General features: G+C 42.9%; 2 protein-coding genes across 2 annotated transcripts; both read left to right on the top strand.

Annotated features, from left to right (window-relative positions):
• Positions 1 to 257: 257 nt before the first annotated feature.
• Positions 258 to 749, top strand: LOC103735831 (keratin-associated protein 1-3-like). Its single transcript, XM_008835201.1, has one exon. It carries the CDS (start codon positions 258 to 260, stop codon positions 747 to 749), a length of 492 nt encoding a protein of 163 aa, XP_008833423.1.
• Positions 750 to 2,808: 2,059 nt separating this feature from the next.
• LOC103735830 (keratin-associated protein 9-3) lies at positions 2,809 to 3,201 on the top strand. Its single transcript, XM_008835200.1, has one exon. The coding sequence runs from the start codon at positions 2,809 to 2,811 to the stop codon at positions 3,199 to 3,201; it is 393 nt and encodes a 130-aa protein (XP_008833422.1).
• Positions 3,202 to 22,536: the final 19,335 nt, after the last annotated feature.

Raw genomic sequence — 22,536 nt, 5'->3', positions numbered from 1 at the left:
CACTTAGTCCAGAGGACAAGGAAGAGACACTTAATTGAGCACTTAGGGAAGCAAACAATGGAAATGTTGTTTATATTTTTCTCAATTACTCAGGTCCTGACCAATCAAAGACTGAATTTACAACTAACATCAAGGAAAGATGCTAATGTTGGATAAATACGTAGCTCTGAGGAATATATAAAAGGCCAAGTATAGAAGGTAGAGCCAAAACTCAGAAACTTCTCTCACAATTTAACTCCAACCTGACTTAAGATACCATGGCCTGCTGCGCTACCAGCTTCTGTGGGTTCCCCACTTGCTCCACTGGTGGGACCTGTGGCTCCAGCTGCTGCCAGCCAAGCTGCTGCCAGCCTAGCTGCTCCCAGAATAGCTGCTGCCAACCCAGCTGCTCCCAGTCCAGCTGCTGTCAACCCAGCTGTTGTCAGACCACTTGCTGTGAGCCCAGCTGCTGCCAGCCAAGCTGTTGTCAGCCCAGCTGCTGTGATACTGGAAGTGGCCAAGAGGGTGGCTGCGGAGCCGTGAGCTGCCGAGTCAGGTGGTGTCGCCCAGACTGCCGCGTCGAGGGCACCTGCCTGCCCCCCTGCTGTGTGGTGAGCAGCACACCCCCCACCTGCTGCCAGCTGCACCATGCCCAGGCCTCCTGCTGCCGCCCATCCTACTGTGGACAGTCCTGCTGCCGCCCAGCCTGCTGCTGCCACTGCTGCCCGCCCACCTGCCCTGAGCCCAGCTGCTGTGAGCCCACCTGCTAAGAGCCAGATTGCTGATTGGCTAAGAATGAAATGAAATGCACGGCAAAATTGTGCTGATCTCTAACGAAGAGCTCTGTCTGATGGATGCTAAGTATCTTCATGCTACTAAGCTGCTCATATATAGTGAAACTCTTAGATGTGCTGAATTAGCTCACTGAAAACATGCCTCCAACAGCGAGCTCCAGCAGTGCACCAGGATGGGGAAATTCTCCATTCCACTGTCATGTTGCTTTCTTTCCCTAGCTCTTGGTTCCATGCATCTTAATATCTTCTTTCTGCTTGAATAGCCCCTGTTACTATCAAATAAAGTGTTCTATGCACAAGTGAACAGAGTTATGTCTTTCTTCTACTTTGATGTTGTCCACAGAGGATAATAATCTTTACACATATACCATAGTCTAAAGCAAAATGGTTATATATAAATTAACTTATGTTTGGATCCATCTGCGAATAAAAATGTTCCATGCATTAAGTAATCTCCATGGCTCTTTACATGCACATTTTGTTACAATTATATCTAGACTAATACAGCTACTCTGGATATACATCTACCACCTGTAACCTCTCCCCATTTAGTACATTAGGTTTTTTCTTCATCGATGCCCAATGTGAAGCAACTGAGCAGATTTAAAAATATCTATCAATACTATCTTTCAAGAGAATTCCGTTTAATCCCTATGCCTTAACCTATCTCCTTCCCACTGATGCCCAGGTTTCTAAGCTTTAACTCTTTCTACTGACCTGCACTTACTCAGTGTGCAAGGTGTTACCCCTGGTCTAAAGCAGAATAGATTAAACATGTATCAGTTCTACCATCATGTCAGACAGGTACATTGGAAATCACAAACAAGAATATCATAATTTGTAACTTACAAACCAATTGAAAAATGTCTCTTTTAGCACAAACTTAGGAAAAGGAATCGATTTTATCATTTATTTTTATTTAAGCATTTGACTGCAATACACAAACTACAATAAGACATAAATCTAGGAAAACCTGAGGAAATTATTTCCAAGCTCCGGGCACTTACCCCACTCATTAACTTGGCAGCATTGATGGATCACACAAAAGACGGCACATTCCAGGAAAGAACAAAGCAGATGGCTGTGCATTTTTCAGGATATTGTAACTCTTAGTTGTTTTTCCTGGAGCCTTTGTTCATCCATTAAGTGACAACAAGAGTAGTTCAGCATTCCCTAGTCTCTTTCTACAACAAATAACAAGTCTCCTTCGTGGGTGGGGCTACGACCTTGAAAGTTCTATTTACTCATCATGAGTGGTCCAGGCACCCATGAATCATATCGTTTATTCCACCCCTTCAGTAAATATCCACTGAATCAGATTCAATAAATGTGTATTAAGACTCTACCAGAAATATACTAGTAGAGTATATTTAAGACTCACCAGTATCTACTTTGTGATACACTAAGTCATTTGGTTCACAAGAAAAACTTTCCAGCCTAGCCTGGGACACACATAATAATATTTACACGTTTCAAATAGGTTGAAATAAAAATAACTAGAATGGTAACTTGATGTGATGTTGCAGTAAATGAGGTAGAAGCTTTAATTACATGTGACCGAATGTGAGCCTTCAGTTCAGCAAATAGCCTGATGTTCCACATTCAATGGAATTCAATCTATGCATTCTCCAGGGGAGAAAATAATACTTAAAAGTAGCAAATTGCCCTCAGCTTCAGAGGTATGGGCTGATGATTATTCAAAATGAGGGTGTTGACTTAACCTGGAATGGGAAGACTCTTTGAACGTGGGAAACCACAAACATACTCTAAAGAGTAGAGGGCTGATAGAGCGAGTCACGGCAACCTTATAAAACAAAGTAATTTCGAAACTGCTGCTCATAACATGTCACAAGTATTTCAATGTAAGCCAATCAGAGGACCACTGAGGAACAAATTTAAATGAAAACAAGAAAAATACGTTAGGAATTTTATAAACAGCTGCTCACTTGGATATATAAAGGGCCCCAGGTGGAAGTTACCTCCAAAACACAGACACTCCTCCAAGCTCCTGAACACTCAGCCAGCTCCTGATACCATGGCCTGCTGCTCTACCAGCTTCTGCGGATTTCCCAGCTGCTCTGTCAGTGGCAACTGGGGCTCCAGCTGCAGCCAACCCAGCCGTTGTGAGACTAGCTTCTTTCAGCCAAGCTGCTGCCAGGCTGGGTATGGCATTGGCGGTGGCATTGGCGGTGGCATCGGCGGTGGCCTGGAGGGTGGCTCTGGCCCCGTGAGTAGCCGGGTCAGGTGGTGCCGCCCAGACTGCCGCGTGGAGGGCACCTTCCTGCCCCCCTGCTGTGTGGTGAGCAGCACACCCCCCACCTGCTGCCAGCTGCACCATGCCCAGGCCTCCTGCTGCCGCCCATCCTACTGTGGACAGTCCTGCTGCCGCCCAGCCTGCTGCTGCCACTGCTGCCAGCCCACCTGTTAAAAGCCAAGTTGCTGATTCTCAACTGCCAGACCATAATATCTCTGAATCGTGCATCTCCTTGACCACACCTGGACCAGTAACGAGTTCTTAAACCTTTATTTCATTGTCTATTATAGGAGCTACTAAGTAATGCACATTAAAGCACTACCTGAGTCTATTCTATAATGAATTCCTCGACCCTCTACAGTGGATAAAGAAATGCTGAGAATCCACCTGCTGATCATCACGTTATTTGGGATATGTAGACGTACTTCGGAAACTCTTGCAGAACTGAAAACTGTCAGAATTTTGTGGACTGTTTCCCATTCTGTCTCAGCTCTATTCCTTCTGCTTTTTCACCCATTTTTATCTTCTGTTTACTTAAACCTTTACAACATCGAAGGCACTAGACTGCAGCTGAGAGACATTCTTCAGAGGTCATCAGAGAAAATGGAAGTCTTCACCCAACTTCCAGCCTGGAAGACGTAGACTGGGCCTTTCTACATTTGATCATTGGATCCATTTCTTATTTTATAGATCATGATTTCTCTTGCCTGTTGACTATTTTTTTATATCTGTGGTATTGTGTCTCCTGATGTTTCTTAATAAAGTTTGTATTCTTGTCAAAGAAATCATGTTTGTGTTTCTACTTAGGTATCTAATGGTTTGCCTGCTTATACTTTGAGAGTCTAGTTAAAGGAGTTCATTTGTTTCTTTTGAGAGATTGAAGTCATTAGTGCATAATGCATCATTCATTCCATGAAAATGTATTAATTACCACTTTAAGGTAGGAAACTAAAAGGTGTTGTGAGGTGTTTCACCAGAGAAGACCACTCAGACACACAATAATGCCAAAAGAAAGCCCTTTATTGGCTGGTCGGTGACTACACAGAGCATTCAAACCCAAGTACAGGGCCTAGGTGTTCTTAGAATAAGCTGTTACACAGAAAAACCACATCCAGAGTGAAAAGTTTAAGTTTCCAAGCATTTCCTTAGTTTAGGGGTAGAAAGCCCCTCTAACAATTACTATTCTGCAAAAGCAAGCCAAGTGTAAAGTGCAGAAGCCATAAATATGCAGTTACCAGGAGCAACCAGGAACATGCTGACTTATTCTCTAGGCAACCAGAGGCCTACTGAAGTGTTCTCAAACTCATACCTTGGTGCAGCTGAGCCGCTGGTGTTCCCGTTCTAACACCTTGGACCAACTGCCTTTTCGTCTCAGAGGCTAGATTCAGCCTAGACTTCAACATGGTGTAGCTATGGTCAAGATGGTGCCTTATGACATTCCCCGCTGGTTCTATGGGCATGAGTCAAATTGTGGGCTTGCCTAGGGACAGGGTATTATATTGTCCTCTTAGGACCATGATTTTTACTGCATTAACCTGTTGCCTATATAGTTAGTCAGGCAGTTGATCTGACAAAGACCAATTGCCAGAGCCAGAAGTAGGAGTACCAGAGGCCCAGCTAGGGCCATGAATAGGGTGGTGTGCCATGGAGACCAGGAAAACAAAGACTGATTGATACCAATTGTCAGACTCATCTTTTTCTTTCTCTCTCCATAGGTTATTTCTAAGTAGTGCTAAGCTCTCCCTGATAATTCCAGATTGATTGCATAGAAGCAGCAGGTCTCTTTTAAAACCATGCAGAGACCTTGTTTCATAAAGATGAGATCTAAGCCCCTGAGATTTTGCAATACCACTTCTGCTACAAAATCTACCTGACTTTCAAGTCTGGAGAGGGAATTTTCTTAGTGTCCTTGGTCCATATGTATTTAAGCACTAAGTTCCTTAAAGTTCTTATCTCCCACAGTCAGGGCAGAGGTACCAGTGGCAGCTGAACCTGCTACACCTGCCCCTGCCAAGAGGGGGACAAGGACTCTGGAGGCCACCGTCTTTCTCCTGGATAATCCTGGATCTAGATTGAGGTGTTCTCGTCCCTCTTCCCAACTATGTATATACACCTGAAGGACAATGTGAACCAGTATACAGAGCCCCACCACCACCATCTCCTGGACCCTCAAACCGGTCAGAGGATGTACATTTAGTCAATCTGTTTGTGCATGCCAGGCAGGTAGTTTCAGGAGCATGGAAGAAAAACCTCCGTTCTACATTGGAGTTTGTGCATAGACCACTGCTACAAGCCTCCACATAGGGAGATCCTTCAAGGTCATAGTTAGACGACATGATGTAGGTCCTTTGTCCTTGTAAATCCCCTAGGGTGACTCAGGGATGGTTCCAGTCACAATCTGTCTAATCCTTATAAGGAGTGAGAGTCTGATTTAGCCCAATTCCTACATAGTAAACTGGGGGTGGGGGATGGTATCTAAACATAGCCAGCAGTCCTAACCCAAGTCTGGCTCTGTAAGGTTTAAAAGCTAATAGACTTTTACTAATATCCTTAGCATGGAGGGGTCTGTTTCGGGGTTTGGGGTTGGGGTAACTGGGACTATTTTTTCCTGGTGTGACAAGCATCATCAAGGTTGTAAGGAGATGGTGGGTTTTAGACTCCTGGGGCACTGGCAAATAAAGATTCCAGTTTAGACCAATGGGTTGGGGGGTCCCGGAGTGGATGCCTTTTCTCTATGATGAACATATCCCGAGGGTCCTTCCCTGTGGCATAAAGCTTTATTCCCCAGGTTCTTCCTGTCGCCCAATAATGGTGACCTGCTGTATTCCAGGCTATGATCTTGATGGTCAGGAGATTACAACACCTAGGAAATAAATCTTGGGCGCTTCCTGTCTATTATGCAGATGTAGTGGTCTGTATGTTCCCATGAGATTATGTCTCACATTCCCAGGCTGCACAGTGTCAGGCCGTTTCCCTGACAGGAAAACTCACTGCTAGCAGGACAGGCATTAAAATTTGAGGCTTTAAATTCCTTTCTCAAATTCTAGGTTGCTACAGCCCACTGCTTTATACTCAGACCTGCTGAAGGGGTACCATAAGGTTAGAGCTGTAAGTGTGCAAAAGTCTGTTTGGAGGGTGGGTTGACTGTCGGTGGTCACAGTCACAAGGAATTTCCCATCCCGTTTTCCTGAGTTACCATTCCCAGGCCTGGGGGCAATGGAGACTGTAAGCAGTTCCCCTGGGGAGGAAAAGAAGCCAAAGCATAGTTATAACAATCAGGGGATCCATGTCAGTCTTATCTTCAAAGGGTTGGAGGTCCGAGTGACAGTCCATTCTCCTTCTTCTTCTGCAGCCTCCTTTAACTGAGTGTGATGGGTCCATGAGGGATCCCAGCCACTTTCACTGCTGTAGGTGTAGTAAGGATCACAGGATAGGGGTCCTTCCAGGTTGGTTCCAGGGTCTGAGCTGGGACTCTCCTGACACAGCCTGGTCTCCATAGAGAGTTCCAGAGCAGATGGGGAAAATGACAAAAAAAAAAAAGTGAACATACTATTATCAAAGAATCCAGCATTTGTGCTCCTGTTACCAAAAAGAGATGAAAACTTCCATCAACATATATGAGCCTGCGCTAATGTTTATTGGAAGATGGTCTTCAATAGGTGCATAAGACAAACAAACTCTGGGGCATCTATGAAGTAAAACACTATTCATTTTATTAGGAAATAAGCTATGAAACAGAAAACACAAAGGGAATCTAAATGTATATCGCTAAATGAAATAAGCCAGCCTACAAAGGTGACGTTCTGTACCAATCAACCACAGGACATTCTGCCAAAGACAACTAAATTCCCTCTACCTTGCTATGCAGATGTCTGTGGTCCAACACTGGAACACAAGCTTATGATTTAAATGAAATAAAGTCACAGAAATAGAGAAACACAGAACTGTCTAGGGCAAACTAGATCCGTAGGTGAGGCTTCTGAGAAAGCTTTCCTTTTAAGATAAACAGAGCGGGTTGTTCAGCTGTACTCAGTGGTATGCTCCCTCTTCATCCCAGCTCTTCTTATTTGAAACATATAGCTGATGGTTAGAACAAAGTCTCATGAAAACAGCAGTGCTGAGTCAGTACCAATGCCAAGAGCTACCCCGTGAGAGGAACTAGCTGTATTTGATCAAGCCAATATTTGTTGTAGTTTCTAAAACTTGAAGCCCGAAGTATTCCTTAATTACATGGTGCAATAGGCTGAAATCAGCTCTCAGAATGGCAGTGTCCTCCTTATGGCATCCAAGAAGAACGGAGATGCATAAACAGTTGAGCAATGGCGAAAGGATGCACATTCCAAATCCCCCCCCAAAAAATGTGACTATTTCTTTAATGGAGGATTAATGGCCATGGAAGGTCGATGAACAATAAACAATGAATTAAGGTATTAAAGGAAGAGGGAAAGAATTAAGAGTTGGAGAAAATATCAAAACAGAGGAAAAAAGACAAAAGGACTTGGAGACAAGAGGCAGAGCAGAGAAAGAGTAATGAGAAAGACAGGCAGGAAGGGGAAAGATGGGACCCAACCTGGCCTTGTTCAGTAACATCCACTGTTCTACACACTAAGACTTAGCATTACTCCTTCATAGTAACTTTATTTTGAGTGACCCTTATATCAGTCCCATGAAATAGATATGATTACCTTGGCTTACACATGGAAAGAAGAATTCTAAAAGAGATTGTCTTGCTTTCTGTCACATGGCTAATAAGAAAAAAGAAATGAAGTCTGAATCCAAGTCTGACTCCAAAATTCATGAAGAGAGAATTAAGAAGCAGAATTATAGTATGCCAAAGTTCCTAAGACTGGGCCAGCAAGATGGCTCAGCAGGTAAAGGTGCTTGCTATCCAGTGATGCAAACCTGACAGCCCAAGTTCAATCCTTGGAACCCATGTAAATTTGAAAGGAGAGAACTAATTCCACAAAGCTGCCCACTGACATCCATGTGAGCACCATCTCACACATACAATAATAAAAATAATGACAAAGTTTGTAAGCTTTAAAAATGTTACTTTAGGAGTTATGGACTTCAAAATAAGTTACTAGATGCTGGTGATTAAGGTACAGTCTCATAACTGCATCCTTCCTCACTTCCATACTCCGCTCAACAGGTGGCACTATGCAAACCACATCACTGCTTCCATGGCAACTGTTCCCTGGCAGGCTTTACTCAAGTCAGCCAGCACCCATCCTCAGAGTTCTGAGCCCATTGGGACCACCTCCAAGTTCAGGATACTGGAAAATACCAAGGAGACTACAGCTTGGCCCCTCAGAACCCTCCCTCCGAAGTTTATGTACTTTATTACTTTTTTGACTCTTCCCTTCCTTTAGTTGCTACTTCTATGAGAAGTTAGTCTTCTCTCTAATTTTTATTTTATTTTTTAAATATTTTGTTTATTATTTTATATGTATGAGTATATTGCCTGCATATATGTAAGTGCACCCATGTTGTGCAATGCCTGTGGAGGTCAAAAGAGGTTGTCAGATTCCTCTATAACTGAAGAGTTATGGATTGTTGTTAGCCACCATGTGGGAGCTGGGAATCAAACCCAGGTCCTCTACAAGAGCAGCCAGTACTCTTAACCACTGAGCCATCTCTCCAGCCCCCTCTCTACTTTTCAAATTACCGAGCTGATACCTACTATATCTAGTTAATTAACAATGGTTTATGATAAATTACTGGTGCTCAAAATAACTGGTACTTTCTTTTCTCTTCCCTGGACCCTTAGTTAATACAAAAGTTGAGAGTAAGAGTGGTCTTGGGCAAAAGACCTTCAAAAACGGGATTTGGTAGTCGCTTTAATAGAGTCCCTAAACATGAACTCAAGAATAAGCTTGTCAACAGCAAATGAGAGGTAATTATATCATAATTATTATTTTGATTGATTGGGGGTTGTTTGGCTGTCAAGAATTTCACTATGTAGTCCAGGCTGACCTCAAACTCCTTGCCCTCTTACCTCTACTTTTCAAGTGCTGGGATTACAGGTGTGCACCACCATGCCTAGTTTGATTGATTGTTAATAAAGTATCTACTGAAACAAATGACTTGGGGCCCATTTGGCTGCTGCTCTTGACTCACTGACAGTGGTGATGATTACAAGGGATGAGGAGGAAGACGTCTTCCCATTCTCCTGTAATACTCTTGGAAGGGAAACTACAAACTCAAGATCTTCATACCAGAAGTCAAGTCATAAACAAAGACCCGTGAAAGAGTTAATACATGTTCTACAATGTCTGTCCTGTATCCACAGAGCTGATTTTGCCCCAAATTGAACACTAAATGTTCTTGCATGGGTTGCATAACTGAATGATTCTCATCTAAAGCTCAGGCTTCTTCAGAGCTCACTGATGTCTGGGTTTATTTCCTTCTGGTATATCTCAGAGGCCCTCCATTGCCAACTAAGGAATGGCTGGCCAAGTCCTTTTAACACTTTAAATCTCTCTAGCTTCTCCCTTAGAAGCATCTCTCTAACTTCCCCAACTGTTCTCAGCTGGGAAAATGTTTTTCTTTTTAAGATCCCATGTGATGAGCTGTTCTTCAAGAAAAGAGTAGCTTGTTGGTTCAGGGATGATGGGGGTATACATTTTCAGTCAATATATTATTTGGAAACACTGTAACGTTATTTGAAAATATCTGTTTCCTTCTCAACAAATTGCTCACAACGAATTATCCATGAGACTAAAATGTGGACTGAATGAGAGGAGACCATGTGGCAGGGGTGGTATTAAGAGTCTGGACCACTGCCCTTTCAACTTACTTATGTGATTTGAATATGCTCCAGCCTCATCTCCACTTTTCCACTTTAACACATTGCTCCTGTGAACATCCAACCTTATGGCTTAGTGGGCCAGATAATACCAGTTCATTACAAAAAGCTCAAGTTGTGCAGCCATTCAGTCCCATTAGGAGATTTTGTTCACAAGCACATCAGAAGTTTGTCAATAGGAAGATATTTTCAGAAGGTGGCATGTATGTTCATTAACATCCAGAACTGCCCTTAATTCTCCCATTGGTGTTTACCACAGGCTACATAGAGTAACCGTGTTTTTTAGGACACTTCTAGCATCTCTGGAAATTCTGGTTTATAAAGCTCAAAAGAAATAGCAGATGTTGTTTTACACCTGAGTTTACTTTAGTGCCTTTTATTGATCTTGTTCCACCTAAATACCAACAGCAGTTTGCGTTGTCATTAAAAGGTGAGAATATCACACTCAAATATAGTAGACATTTTCTTCATAATCCCCCAAAGCCCACCAAGAGTTGTGCTTTCCTTCAAGCTAGAGTCGTTCGAGAATAGCAACTTTACTTTAAAGATAGAGGAGAAATCCCAACATGATCAAGATAATTGGACTCTGAGAAACATCACTGAAGTATTGAGTGTCTCACTTTTTTTTTTTTTTTGGTAGGGTTTACTTCTCATCTGGTGCTCACATGATTTACTAAGACATCTTAAATGCTTCCTACTTCCTGTTTATCAGATGTAATCAGTCAACATGATGTCATCAGGTAGCAGACTGATATAATGTGTGGAAAGTCAAGATGATTAAGATGGCTCCTGTGTGTATTATGACAGAGAAGGAGAACTGACATGGTCCTCGGGCAATACTAGAAAATGACTGTTGGCCACACCAGGTCAAAACAAACTGTATCCTGATGGAGGGACTCCATTTGTTAAGAGGAGCAGCTACACACAGGTGCCAGGGACTGTGTTAATTGACTCCATCAAAGATACCCTGTCTGGGACATCATTTCCAATTGGGGTCACCACCTGATTGAGTTCAAGAGGATACACAATTATTCTGTTACTCTCCAAAATTTGACTGCTTTCTCAGGATAATGGGCAGATGGTAAGCACCAAGCCTGGCAGTTTCTTCAAGTTTCTGGTAATGGCATTATTCATCATCAAGATTCCCCCACGGATGTGCTATTATTTTGGCTTAATTTTCCTAGTATCTGAGAATCTTCTAGTGGCTTCTACTTGGCCCCTTTCCTTCTTGTTATATGAACTTTATTCTTCAGATAAATGTACCAATTTTGGAATTGTGACAGCTGTCAAATATGATTATTTCAATTAGATAGTCACAGACTAAGATTATTTCAATTAGATAGTCACAGACTAAGATTATTTCAATTAGATAGTCACAGACTAAGTCACAGACTACTGGGACCACTGTGGTTCAGAGGAGGAATAAGTCCACTATCCTTTGACAGCCATAAACCACCATTTTAACTGATAGATCAATGACATTTGTATCACTAGGAATCAATGTCAACTCAGTGTCTACTAAGTACTATGGTTAGTAGAAGTACACACACACACACACACACACACACACACACACATACACACACACCATGCCCACGGATATAGTATGTTACATGACAAACAAACTTTTCAGGTGTTAAAATTACTAATTAGTTGACATCAAAATAAGAAGGTTATCCTGTGGGCTGGAGAGATGGCTCAGATGTTAAGAGCAATGGCTGCTCTTGCAGAGGACGTGGGTTTGGTTCCCAGCACCCACATGGTGGCTAATAACTGTCTGTAACTCCAGTTCCAGGGGATCCAATGTCCTCTTCTGACCACCACGGGTATTGCATGATATGGGTGCACTTACATACATGCAGGGAATACACTCATACACATAAACCAAAAATAGAAGTAATACAAAATAAAGAATTTTTAAAAGAAGGATATCCTGGGTTATCCAGGATATCCAGGTGCACTTAATATGCAGCTGATCCATTTTCAGTCTGATGAAGGACCAGCCCTGAAGCACAGTGGTAAGGGGAAATCATCTCCGTGGGAAGAACCCACTGAATCAAGTGGTACTTTGATGTTCACATTGCCAAGACTAAAAATGCAGATCCACAGTGAGAGTCACGAGTAATCACTAATGTATTAGCTGAACAAACAGATACTCATGAACAGGATTGGACTAGTGATGATGATAAGCAGGCCAGCTAGACAGCTCAGAGAGTAAGAGCTTTCCTCATAAGCCTGATGATTTAAGTTCGATCCCCAGAACCCACATAAAGTTAGAAGGAGAGAACAAGCTCCACAAAGTTGTCCTCTGACCTCCAGACAGATACCACAACACACACGTGCATATACACAATAATAATTTTTAGTTTAAAAAGAACGCTGATGATGAGGTCTGAGGAAAAGGTTTGAAAATGGTTACCTCTCGTAACGGACATAGCTTATGAAGGTACACTTGTCATCCAACTTGACTTGAACTCAGGGCTTCACACAAGCTAGGCAAGCACACTACCACTCGGCTATACCTCAGTCCTCTTTTTACTCTTTATTTTAAAGAAGGAGCTCACTAAATGTGGTGGTTTGAATGAGAATGTCCCCATAGGTTCCAAGTATTTGGGCATTTTGTCCCCAGCTGGTGGCACTGTTTTGGGAGGGCTTAGAAGGTGTGGCCTTGCTGGAGGAAGTACGTCACTGGGGGCAGGCTTAGAGAGTTCTTAAGCCTTGCTGGATCTCAAGTTGCGCTTCCTGTGCCTGCCTGAAGATGTGAGAGTTTAGCTTTTGCTCCTCCTCCAGCCACCTCCTGCCACCATGCCTCCCCAACATGACAAACTATAATTCCTCTGGAAGCATAAGCTCAAATAAATTCTTCCTTCATATAAGTTGCTTTGGTCAGTGTTTCTATCATAGCAACAGAAAAGTAACTAATACACTACGTTACCTGGTCTGACCTTAAACTCACTCTGTAATCCAACCAGGCCTTGAACTTACCATCCTTCTGCCTTAGCTTCCTAAGTACCTAGATCCCAAGCCTGCACCACCAGGCCCAGCCCCAAGGTGAATGTTTATAACCATAGCAGGAGAGACTCTCGATAATCAGGTGGACAAAATGGTATGTTCTCTCTGTGTCATTCAGTTCTTTTCCCCAGCCACATCAGTGCTTGCTCAATGCCCCGTGCAACAACAGGAGCTGTGTTGTCACAGATAGAGGTTATTCGTAGGCTCCACGACATAGGTTTCCACCACTCCAGTATTAAGTTAGGTACCATTACTAGCAAATATCTAACCTACCAAAAACACTTTTAGCAACAAGCTCCTGATGTGATCCATGCCATGGGTAGACCAACTACATAACTGCATTCCATCACTTCTTTTATAGAAATAGCAGTGCTCTGACTTACCTAGAAGAGGCATTATGGGCATGGACAGGCATAGCCTACCCCACCATGCCTAGGCTTAAAGAATATTTTCTCTTCTATGATGCTAGTCCACATAACATTGGTTCTGGTCAAATAATTCATTATCCAGAACCAGCTAGCTTCACAGAGAGATCCAATGGCCTCCTGAAGATCATTATGGCACCATTTGGAAAGTTATACACCAAGGAAGAGTTCTTTAAAGGATACAAAATATGCTTCCCATCTGGGACCTGTCTATGAGACTGTGTGCCCACTGTCAAGATCAAACGATAGGCTAAGAGTAATATTCCTCTAATTATTAAACCTAATAATCCAGTTGCAGAATTTTTCTTATTTCTCGTCCCACAATTTTGAGCTTTGCTGATTCGGAGCTCTTAGTTCTTAAGGGGTGGGATGCTTTCACCAGGAGACAAATCAGTGAATAAGGAACTGAGAGCACCCCCTAAGCTACTTTGTTCTCTTCCTGTCACTGAGCCACAGGGACAGAAGTGGGACAGTTCTGCTGGTTTTGGTTATTGATCCTGAATTTCAAAATGAAGTTTAGGTTGCTGTCAAACAACCGTGGGGAGAAAGGACTAGATGAGGGAACCAAGGTATTGAATTGATCAAATTCAATGGAAATTAACAAGAAAAACTTGTTAATGTTTTTACCACTGTGAATCCGGACTCTTCAAGAATGAAGGTTGAAACCACCCCACAGGGCTAGGAATACCAACCAGTTGAGGGCCTGATAAAGGTAAAGAAATAAAGCGGGTGTTGGAAGAAGGGAATTGTAAGCACTACCTATATCCTCATAACAAACTATAGGCACAAGGATTGCAGAAACTATGAACCCTGAAGATTGTGAGACATGTTTTGGGAGTGTACACTTAAAGACTAATTCTTTAGAGGGTGTAGAATATTCTTTGAATATGGCCATTGCCCTCCTTCCTGCTTCTCTCTGTCCTTTGCCGTACTACAGCCTAAATTAACTTCACATGAATCTAACTTTACTTAATGCATCAATCCTGTGAAGCAGATTTTGCCATCTTGGTTTGGTACATGAGTGAGTATTCTGCTTATACTGATGGGCTCGTTAAGTAAGGGAAGGAAATACACATTGGACTCTGATCTTCAAATGCTCTAGAAGAAGGGCTGGGTTCCATGGTAAAATGCTTAACACATAAGCATGAAGACCTGACATCCATGTAAAAAGCAGAGCTGACAGGTCTGTAATCCCAGAGTAATCCCAGAGCTTGGGAGGAGGGCGGAGCAGTGTTCACTGGCAAGCCAGTTTTGCTAAGCTCTGGGTTCAGCCAGAGAGTCTGTCTCAAAAAATAAGGTAGAGAGGGACTGAAGCAGACATCCAACATTGACCTCTGGCCTCCACATGCACCCGCACATATGTGCATGTGCATAGACAGGCATATGTAAAAAATAAAGATGAGAGAAAGGAAGGATGGGAGGGAGGGAGGAAGGAAGGGAAAGGAAGGGAGGGAGGAGGGAGGGAGGGAACCTCAGGAAGGGACAATGAAATCAAGGAACTGAGTCAGGGCTATAATCCTAATATTCCAGAGGGGTGAGGTCAGAGAGTCTTTTGAGTTCCAGACCAGCCTGGGTTACAGTGTGAAACCCTGTCTCAAAAAATGAAAAGAGAGCTAGTGATGTGGCTCAGCAAGTAAAGGCCCCTTGCCATCAGGCTTAGCAGCCTGAGTTCGATCCCCAGAACCCACATGGTGGAAGGAGAGAGCCAACTCTGACAAGTTCTACTCTGATTTCCACATGCACACCAAGGAACACATGTGCCGCCCCCCCCCCACACACACACTAAATTAAATAAATAAATAGCCTTAACCTTTAATGGCTACGCTATCCCTCTGGACATAAATAAATACATACATAAATAAATACATAAGTACCAAATAAAGGGTAAAAGGATGCTGGGAGGTTCGGGAGACCTAAGGATGGCTGTCTTGGAACCTATGGATTTCAGAGTAAACTGACCTCGGTGCCTGTTGTTATTTCTCAGCTCCACTAACATCTGTCCTCCTGTGTCAAGCTCTGAGATCCCTTTCGTGATGCCCAGCAAGCCCCGGTTGAGCTGCTCCAGCAGCTCTGCTAGGCTTGACCACTAGAGGGCGAGAGAGTCAAGCCGCACAGCTGGAAGAGGAGGCGGCTCTATCCCGTCCTGTAGCTTCCTGCTCTCTCAGTGCCTGTGGGTGGCAGGGTATCACGTTGCCTCACGCCAGGAGGTTCCGAGCCTTGCCCTGGTGTCACCCGGATTCAGTTGACAGTTTTCTCACCCCCCCGTACAAACAGCTGCATTGCTGTTCTCATCCACCACACCAGTCCACAGCCATCCTGCCTCTCCAAAAATGTGTTTCTGCTTTACAGAGTAATCCCCACCAAGTTTGTACTTTTGAATTTCTTCCCTCTTCCTTTAAAAAGACAGCTTTCTGCAATTCCTAAATTTGTGATATCTTAGGGTTTTCTTTTAGCCCATTCAATTACCTAGCCAACAACTTAGTTTTTAAAAATGCTCGTACTAAGTTAATTCAATACAAATGTGTTTAGTTCATGCTCCCTGGCTGACCTCTGTTGTACACTTACAGCCTTTAAACTTTAATTTTATTTAGTGAGCTATTTGTTGAGATGTTTCACTTACTTTCTTTGGTTAATCATCATAGCTGGTTTGGGGGGCGAAATATTAGTCTCTGAACTTTAGAGTTCACAGAGATTTCAGAGAATCCCATTTGGGCCACACAGAATCTGGTTCTGAAACTAGAAAGACTGCTCAGCACCACTGAGCTTTTTAGTTATAACACGTCTACCTTTTCTAGCAAAAGCTTCTATGGGGAGAGGGCGATGCCAGGGAAGACTGTTCATTCCCAACATCCCCCAAACCATAACTTTAATATGAGAAACCTGTTTCCCACCATGATTATTAAATGCCAGTGGACAAAATTGGTTTGAACAGTCCAAGGACACAAAGAGATTAAAGAAAATCTAAAGGAGAGAATGTAAACCATCACGTCAGCTGAAGCGCGGAAGCTCCGGGTGAGGCCAGGGACTTAGAATGAAGCAAAGCTGTTTTTGTAAGGTTGAGCGAGGCTAACCCAGAGCAGCAAGCATTACTCCACACAAGGCCTGCCTGTTTCTAAACACATTCTTCTTTATTCCATTAGAAATACAGGGCATAGAAATATGATTGAGCCATTACATGACCCAGAAATCAGAATTCCTGGTGTTCAAAATTTCAAGATTTCTGCTTTTTAAATGTTTAACGGAATGTTTACTTCTGTTGGGTAAGAGGAATCAAGTTTTTCCCAAAACAGTCAGAGAAGCCTAGGTCAGATGGGGGCCAGAGTAAAAAACTTTAGGTGTGTTGCCTGTAAGACAGCATTCACGTGTTCAAAAACTGTGATCTATAGACCTGAGAGAAACGGGCCCAACTGTGTTAACAACATTGTGAATGAAGAAGGAACTCAGGATTTCCAGATCGATCGACATCAGGAAAGATGAGAGAAGAGTTAGAAATGACAGAGTGTGGGAGCAACAGTTCCAAAGAGCACAGAGCAGAAGGAATTCAAGGGTTTCCATTCAGGGCGAGCAAAGGAGGAAAAATAACTGAATGACTTAACTTCATGTTTTTAGCTATCTTATTCATTATTGGAGGACATAAAACAATGTATTTTTATCATATTTTCCACCTCCCTCAAGTCCTCCCAGATCCACCCTCCCCCTCCCTACCCACCCTGCTTCATGTCCTTTCCCCCAACCCCTGTGAGTTCAATATTTGTTGCCCAAATATTCTTGGGTATGGAACCTGTCCTGGATTGTGGTCTCCCTACCAGGGGTTTCACCCTTAAAGAAAACTGACTCTTCCCTCCCAGCAGCTATCAAATGCCAATCGCTTCTCAGCTAGGGGTGGGAGTTTGTATCTAACTCCCCACCTCTGTGCTGAGATTTTGTCTGGCTTGATGTTGAACAGGTCTTGTGCACTCTGTCACAACTGTTTGAGTTCCTATGTGCAGCTGCTCTGCTGTCTGGAACACACTACTTCCTTGTAGTTATTTACCACCTCTGGCTCCTACAATCTTTCTGCCCCCTCTTCCTCAAAGATCCATGAGCCTTATGGGAGGTGATGTGATATGGATGTCCCATCTGGAGCTGAGCACTCTACAGTCTCTTATTCTCTGCATGTTGACTAGTTGTGGGTTTCTGGATAACGGCCTTCTAATTCAAGAAGCTTCTCTGATGAAGGTTGAAAATGTACTAATCTCTGGGTATAGCAATAAGTCGTTAGGAGCCATTTTAATACTATGAACATTAGTAGCATGTTCTCCCCTATGGCCATGACCTATCTAGCCCCAGGTCATAGCAAATGAAAATCACAGTACCAGGAATGGTCAGTGGAATCTCATAGATGCCCCAACATTACAGGCTATTGCCATTGCTTTTGATTATCCTCCAGAACTTGATGGTAGGACCCTATTGCCTCTAGCTTTCATAGTGCTGGAAGGTGCTATGCATGCTATTGGAGAAGAAAAGTAATCATCAATCTTACCAAGCTGTGAATCCTACAAGTTACAACAACAACTAGCCAGGCAAGATAGGTCCACTAGTTAACTAGTGGCACAAGTATTATGAGAGCAACCAAACATCTTCTGATTGGACTTAAGCCCTGCTCCATAAGATGGAACCCATACCTGGCACCATTATCGGGGCCAAAATAATAGAATTGTAATATAACAGGAAACTGAAAGGCTCAAATTTTTAAACTTTATTCCAGTGCTTACTGTTTTAGTGATCAGAAAGGACCAGAATGAAAGACCAGGAATAGATCAGGAGCTGAGATTGGAAAGAATGCTAAGCTCTTGTTTTATGTGTTATCATGTACTAAGAAAACCAGGTAGCTTGTATCAGAATTCTGCTGTAGGAGAAAAAGTGTGGGACGAAGAGAAGAATCAAAAGTCCCATGTTTGAAAGCCCCAAATATACTCACTGACTGTCTCAGAGCTTTTCTGAAGTCATTTTTGATTGTTTAGCAAGTAAGGATTCCAAAACCTCACAGAGCTACAGAATGTACAGTAAAGTTATTCATAGCAATATACCTGACACGTAGTTTGCAGTCAGTAAATCGATTTCCACATTCCTCTTCTTCATTCAAATCCCTATGACTTTAGGAGCAGAAACACTTTAGAATATTAAGATGATAGCAATAACCAGACACTCATGTGTAGGGGAAAATAACTGAGCCAGCAAGCAAGCAGTTACTCCAGGTGGTGTCTCACTCTATTTGAGTGATTGGTCCCTCTTCATCCATCTCATCTATTCTTACAGACCAAACACTCAAACATGGTGGTGCAATCTCAGCACTCAGGAGGATGAGGCAGGAGGATAGCCAGTTCAAAGCCAGCTTGAACTTTACAATGAATCCTTATCCCAGAAAACAAAACCAAAAAGAAACCATTCTTGTTACTTGTGGGAATCCTTTCCTAGTGCTATGCCCCCTTCTTTCCTGCTCGCTTCTTTCCTTACAACTGACCAAGAAGCCAAACTTCCTCTCAGGGACACTGACCAACTAGAGTTACAATCTGTTTCCTTATACCCTATACTCCAAGTTTCCCAGCTGTGTTTAAATGACATCCCTTCATATACACGTAGGTGTTTATGAAACATGAAGAACAAAGACTACAATAATGAAAGTGACAGAGAATTGCTTCTGGGCTCAGCTGGTGCTATGTGACAATCACATCTGCACACATCAACATGGCTCCCTTCGGGTCTCACGGGGCTCCAGCAGAACAAGGAGGCACTAATCCTTCCTGAGCTGGCAGGGACTCCACTGGCTTCAAAAGTTATGGTGATGACTATGATGAGACAAAAACCTTTCTAGGCACGAGAAACTGTAAAGCTGAAATGTCGACTTTACCCAAGGCCACTCATGGGGAAAAGAAAGAGTGGAAACAGAGCTGCAGCATCCAATGGCTCGTTCAGTAACTGCCACACCTACTAGAACCATCTACAGTATCCCATGCACTGCCTTAACCATTTTAATATGTTATTTAATTTTTTCTTTAGACACAATATCAATGTGATGGTAACAGCTGTAGTTACAAGTGAGAGGTTTAGCGATGTACTTTAGAAAAGCATATTGCTTTGGTTGTCAATGGTCAACCAAATTAGGTTGAAATGCTTCACCCTGGGATTCTGCATCTGGTTCCAGTCTTGTGTGATTGTTAGCAGGACACAGTGCACTATTCACTGTTTCCTATAGACAACCTGTTCGTTTCCACGTCTAGCATGTACAGCTGCTGTTCACTACTGCTGGCATGCCTTTCCCCTCCACTGCCTAGTATTGCAGTACTGCATCCCCCGTGAACCCTAACAGATGCCAGCCATGCTTAGGAGTGTACCTAGATCTCCTAACATGGTATAAGTTTATTCTTACATGCTCCATGATTGGTTGAAATAAATCAAATTATATCTTTCTTGTTAAAATACAATAAATAGCATGAAAGAGTAACACAGGTTAACAAGAAGGATTCTGAAGCTGGTAGCTTTGGCTCAATTCCAGGTTCACCATCTACCAGCTATTAACCTTGATCAACCTGATCAGCCACCGTATGCCTTAATTTCCCTCGTCCATGAAATAGAGGATTAATATCATTAATAAATTTTAAAATCTCACTAATAGATTTCACTTAGTAAACCTGACAACTCCTTTTCCTCAGTGCCAGGCATATATTAGGAATTGTTGCTAAATGTTCTTTTTCGCAAAGATGTTAACCTCAGTTAACACATATTTCTACATTAGTTTACTGTGTATGATTCTCTATTACTACTTCTCTACTCCTTAGTCTACAATAATACATGAGAACTAAGCTGAAAGTCTTCAGTCCCCAAGTAAAGTCAATAAGACTTCCATCCAGAAGCTGGCTAAGCAGAAGCTTGCAAGAATATTGCATGTGCCACATGACCAAACACCATGTGATGGCATAAGTCCCCACGAAACAGGGTAAGAGAGTCACCTCCTCTACACACCTACACAACAGCAGTGAGTATCCACTGAACGCAGATGGAAAAACACCACTTCTTCCATTCAAAGACACAACCTGACAGTAATTTTCAGTGCAAGAGAATAAGGTAGCAAGAGTTCCATCAAACTGGACCGTAAGCACAAACCGAGGAGAACCTGATTCAGCTGGGGGGAAACGTCCACCATTTAACCCAGGCTCTGCAAAGAGCAAAGTGGACATTCTGTCATGAGGGGGGACTCTCTCTAATGAGGGGATTGATGTTCAAAGCAGTCCTAATGCCAACCATGATTTCCTCCAGTCTACTTTATAAAGAAGTTCACCATTAAACTTCACCCACCCAGGGCTCAGGGACCATTTCAGAAGAAGGAGCAGAAAGATTGTAAGAGCCCAGGGAGGAGGTGCATGACCATAGGAGACAGAGTTTTACAGGCTCCTGGGACCTTGCTCATATGAACCTACAGCAAGGTGCCAGCAAGTACAAGACCCGCGCAAACTCAATCATAAAACTCAGTCATAAAGCAGCATAGAACGGGGAAAATGGACAGCGGGCCCCTATCTTAGAGAAGAACTATTGGCAGCTGATTACTGCTGGGTGAGAGAGCTGATCTTCTTTAAGGGAATGACTCTAGATAGGCTGACTAGACCTCAGTGGATGAACTTACACTGAGGGATATCTGAGCACCCTAACTTGACTCAACAGACCTTAACATGTATGACAGAACGCACTGAAAGCCAATTGGGGGTGTAGGGAGGTGTGGATGAGGGAAGACATACAAACACGATTAAGATGTTTTGTATGACATGCACAAAAATTCAATAAAAACATACATTTTAAAAAGTTGACCAACAACTTAAAAGAACATGCAATTCAGGAAATAAAGAGCAATGATTTTACTCACAGGCTTGGTAAAGGTACAAAGTACTCCAAGCAGCTTCAAAACTATTGGGTAGCCCATGAATGGGAAGCTTGCTAGCACTGTAGCTGATTCAGGAGATGCTAGGGTGGGAGGGCTTACCCAGGATCAACTGGAAATACACTGAGTTGTTGGGAGGTGATTGTTGGTTAGGCATAGGGAGGCTCACAACAAAGTGTGACTAACACACATAAAAGTCATCATCACAGTCTAGGTATGGAAACGTCATAGTAAGCAAAATTTCCACCATAAGCTGAAGCCTCCAACACCTCACCCCAGCCCTCCTCGCTCTCATGGACTTGGCGCTGCTGATCCCAAACTGAACATAGTAGCCACCCCCTTCCCCACCATCTAGGCAGTTTGCTCAGGTTGCCCTTCCTGTGTGTAGCTCTGAGACCTGGACATGGTCCTTGGCCTCTCTCTGCAAACAGCCTCTCAATCGGCAAATATCAAATATCATCCAAACTCTACAACCTCTTACCAGTTTGCCAGCCACTGGCAACACAAGCCATTTCCTCACCCTGCCTGTCTCCATGATGGCTCTGGGCCTTTCATTTCCCTGTGAGTGTGAATTTCATCTTATCACTCTCTGCTTTAAATCAACCAGGGTAGGATGAATGACTCCTAATGTTCTGTGGCACAGTAGGATAATGATCAGTAAACTGAATATGTCAAAACAGGTAGCAGAGGTGATTTTCAATGTTCCAAGCACAAAGAATGTCATGTCCGAGATGATAGAAATGCCAGTTACCCTGATCTGTCCATAACATACTAATTACACATATCGAAAAGACATGCTGTAGCCCATAAATATGCCCAATTACTACATATCAATTAAAAAGAATATATTTTAAAAAGACAAATCATCCAATGGATTTTCAAGGCCCTTAGAATCAAACCCAGATTTGCAGAACAATCTAGTAAACCTTATCTGGGCTGCTAGCTGCTGACCTCTTAGATCTTGTCTCTTGTGATAATTCTTCACTGCTCTCCAGCCACCCTGCCAATGACTACCTCCAACTGCCCTAACCAAAGCAAGCACAATCCCTTTGCTGTCTCCCTCTTGCTCCAACATGTTAACCTGTATTATTTTCATCTGACACCTGTCACTGTCTGAAGCTCCTAGGTATCCATTGGTTTACTTTATTACTGCCTGTTTCCCTGACTCTGATAGACTCTGACAAGGGCCTCATCTGAACTGTCCATTGATAGTATATACTTACTACCAGGTCATTTTGCTTAATGAATTAGTAAATAAAAGAATCCATATAATATACAATTATATGAAATTAATGGCTGCAGATCTAGCACTTGCCTAGCATAGGAAGGCCCTGGGTTCAATGCCCCAGTAT

Source organism: Nannospalax galili, unplaced genomic scaffold, assembly GCF_000622305.1.
Source record: "Nannospalax galili isolate Female #2095 unplaced genomic scaffold, S.galili_v1.0 scaffold137, whole genome shotgun sequence".
NCBI classification, from domain to species: domain Eukaryota; kingdom Metazoa; phylum Chordata; class Mammalia; order Rodentia; family Spalacidae; genus Nannospalax; species Nannospalax galili.
Note: the sequence above shows the minus strand (reverse complement) of the source record. Positions and strands in the feature narration are given on the sequence as shown.